The sequence below is a fragment of the Eimeria mitis genome, genomic scaffold (assembly GCF_000499745.2).
Source record: "Eimeria mitis Houghton genomic scaffold, Emh_scaff1590, whole genome shotgun sequence".
Lineage (NCBI taxonomy): Eukaryota > Apicomplexa > Conoidasida > Eucoccidiorida > Eimeriidae > Eimeria > Eimeria mitis.
In genome coordinates, this window is record NW_013569887.1 from 1 (window position 1) to 2,378 (window position 2,378).

The 2,378-nt window shown below is 56.5% G+C and overlaps 1 protein-coding gene across 1 annotated transcript in view; it reads right to left on the reverse strand.

Moving 5' to 3' along the window:
- Window positions 1–737: 737 nt before the first annotated feature.
- EMH_0040160 (uncharacterized protein) overlaps window positions 738–2,378 on the reverse strand; it is a gene marked incomplete at both ends in the record, with an annotated part of 2,543 nt that continues 902 nt past the window's right edge. The window contains 4 exons of the mRNA XM_013495470.1: window positions 738–938; window positions 1,117–1,356; window positions 1,476–1,667; window positions 1,769–2,376. Coding sequence (XP_013350924.1) covers window positions 738–938; window positions 1,117–1,356; window positions 1,476–1,667; window positions 1,769–2,376 — 1,241 coding nt within the window. The remainder of the gene's footprint in view (window positions 939–1,116; window positions 1,357–1,475; window positions 1,668–1,768; window positions 2,377–2,378) is intronic.

Sequence of the window (2,378 nt, forward strand, 5' to 3'; positions counted from 1 at the left end):
CAGGCATTTACGGAGAAGGCAAGGAGGCAGTCCCCCGGCTGAAGAGCAGCAACCCAATCAGCGGGCAAGGCCGCTGCTTCCACCTGCACGAGGAAAAGAGATGCCAATGTGCCATAGACTGTCCTCTATGTCTCTCTTCCCGTCATTGTTACTACCAGGCTTCCGGTTCCTGTGTAAGTTTCTCTCGTTCTGTCTGCCACCGTCTGTTGACGGGGTCCACCGATATTTTCGTTTTGCATACGATTCCCTCTTGGATGTCTAGATCTTCTGCCGGTAGGACTCATGTCATCTGTGGCATCTGTTTGTGTCCCCTGGTCCTCTGCGACAGCATCCCTGTTCTCACTTCTTAAGCAGTCTTACCTTAACGCCGGCCAGAGAGGTCCTTTTTTCCCTGCTGCCGATGACGTCTCCGCATTGCGACACCAGCCTCTCCACCAGAGGCCCCGCCCCCTCCTCCCCACACACGTGCAGCTCCCTTACCTGCAGCATCAATGACAGTAATTAAAGCGGCAAAAAACATTATAGCTGCGGCAGTTGGAGCATTTGTACCCGAAGCCTCGGAAGAAGCAACAGCAGTACCGCCCACAGACCNATAGCTGCGGCAGTTGGAGCATTTGTACCCGAAGCCTCGGAAGAAGCAACAGCAGTACCGCCCACAGACCCGCTTCTGCAGCTAGAACGGAACATCGATGCAACTGCCTCAGCACAAGCCGTAGCTCGAACAAAAGCAGCAGCAATCACGCAAGGGAAGGCACCAGCAGCGCCAGCAGCAACATTCGTAGAGGCAGGTGAGTACGTGCCCTGAGGCCTAAGAACGCTCTGGTCCACGCGGGCCCTCTTTGGGGGTCGGCCAATAGTTGCACTTCGTCGATAACCCCAACGGAAAAGTCCTTATCTAAAGGCGCAGCCTCTACTGTGCTGCACACGTGAGTCGCTTCCTGCAATAACCGCAAGCAAAAACAGCACCAAAAGGACAGAAATGCACGACCACCATCGGTGGAACCGAACTGCTCTGCACTCCACGGAAGCAGCAGTCCACCGCTGGCTGGGAACCCCAACGAAAGCCATGAACCGCCTCCAAGCTGGGGCCATCAATGTGGCTGAATGTTTGCTCACTGTATCTATGATCTTTAAAGGACCCGTGATCAGAGAGCACTTTACCCCTTTCTTCCGTAGCTCGTTGTACACTTCAGTGGCCAAGAGACGGAGCGGACCCAAGTAGCACCCTGTTGGGGCCCCCAGGAGGGCCTCAAGCGCCCCCCTGGTCTTCCCACTGTTCGGAGGCCCCAGGGAAAGAGAAACCCGACGCTGCTGTTGCCGTGCGACGGGAAACCAAAGCTCAGGTGCCGTCAGGTCCTGTAATGGCAGGCAGACGCACACCGTAATGTTCAGAAAGAGGCGTGACAGCTGCTTCAGCAGCGCAGCCGTCCCAAGAAGCAGCAGCAACAACAGCAGAAGACTCTCATCTAACTCACCACAAGCTTCAAGATATTCTTGTACGAGACAACAGCAGAGACGCCACTTCTCGCCAGGTATATTCGATAGAGAGCAAGCAACGGGCCTGCTGCAGAAGGGAGAAGAGGAGAGGCTGTGGGGTCTTTCAGACTGCCAGGGGTCCCCGGAGGGGCCCCTGGAGGCCCATCAACTGCAGCACAGACTTCGAGAATCTGCATAAAACGGCACAACGTCAAAGGTGTCAAGCGCGAGCTGCTTAGTCTGGATTGTAAGTCTGCGGCTCCACATTGAGTCGAGTGGCTCGACAACTCACCAGTTGGTAAGTGCTGTTTAGCAGGTCTCCTTCTTCAAAGCCTCGCACTGCCCTCTTCCACTGTTCCAGCAGCGCTTGCAGCCTCTCGTACGGCTGCTGTTGCTGCTGCTGCTTCGCCCTCCTGGCTTCTGCTGCTTCGTTGAGGTCGAACTGACCTCTTATCGACCGCAGCAAATCATTGAAAGCCTCAGCCTGCAGCTTGTCCAGGTTACTCGTTTCATGGTGCTGCTGTGGCTGGTGTGCGCATTCCTGCTCTTGCTGTTGCAGCTGTTGTTGTTGATGCGACTCCTGCTGCACGCGCAGGTACTGCTGCCCCTGGTGTCGCTGTAGTGCACTGTAGAGCCAGCGGAAGAAGGCCCGCTGCGTGTGTACTGCTGAAAGCAACGAAGCCGGGAGCCCCCACCGAGCCTCCAGGAAGGCAGCAAGAGGGGGCCCCCCGGATGCGCCATGGGGCGACTTGAGAAGGGAACGCGCAGACGACAGACGCCGCCAAAGGGAAACCAGTGCGTGGCGTTCTTCTGAGGTGAGAGGAGTACTCAACAGAAACAGAGAAACCTCTCTCGTCGCTAATCCTGCCGCTTTTGCTCCTGCTGCAGCTGCCTTGGGTGGT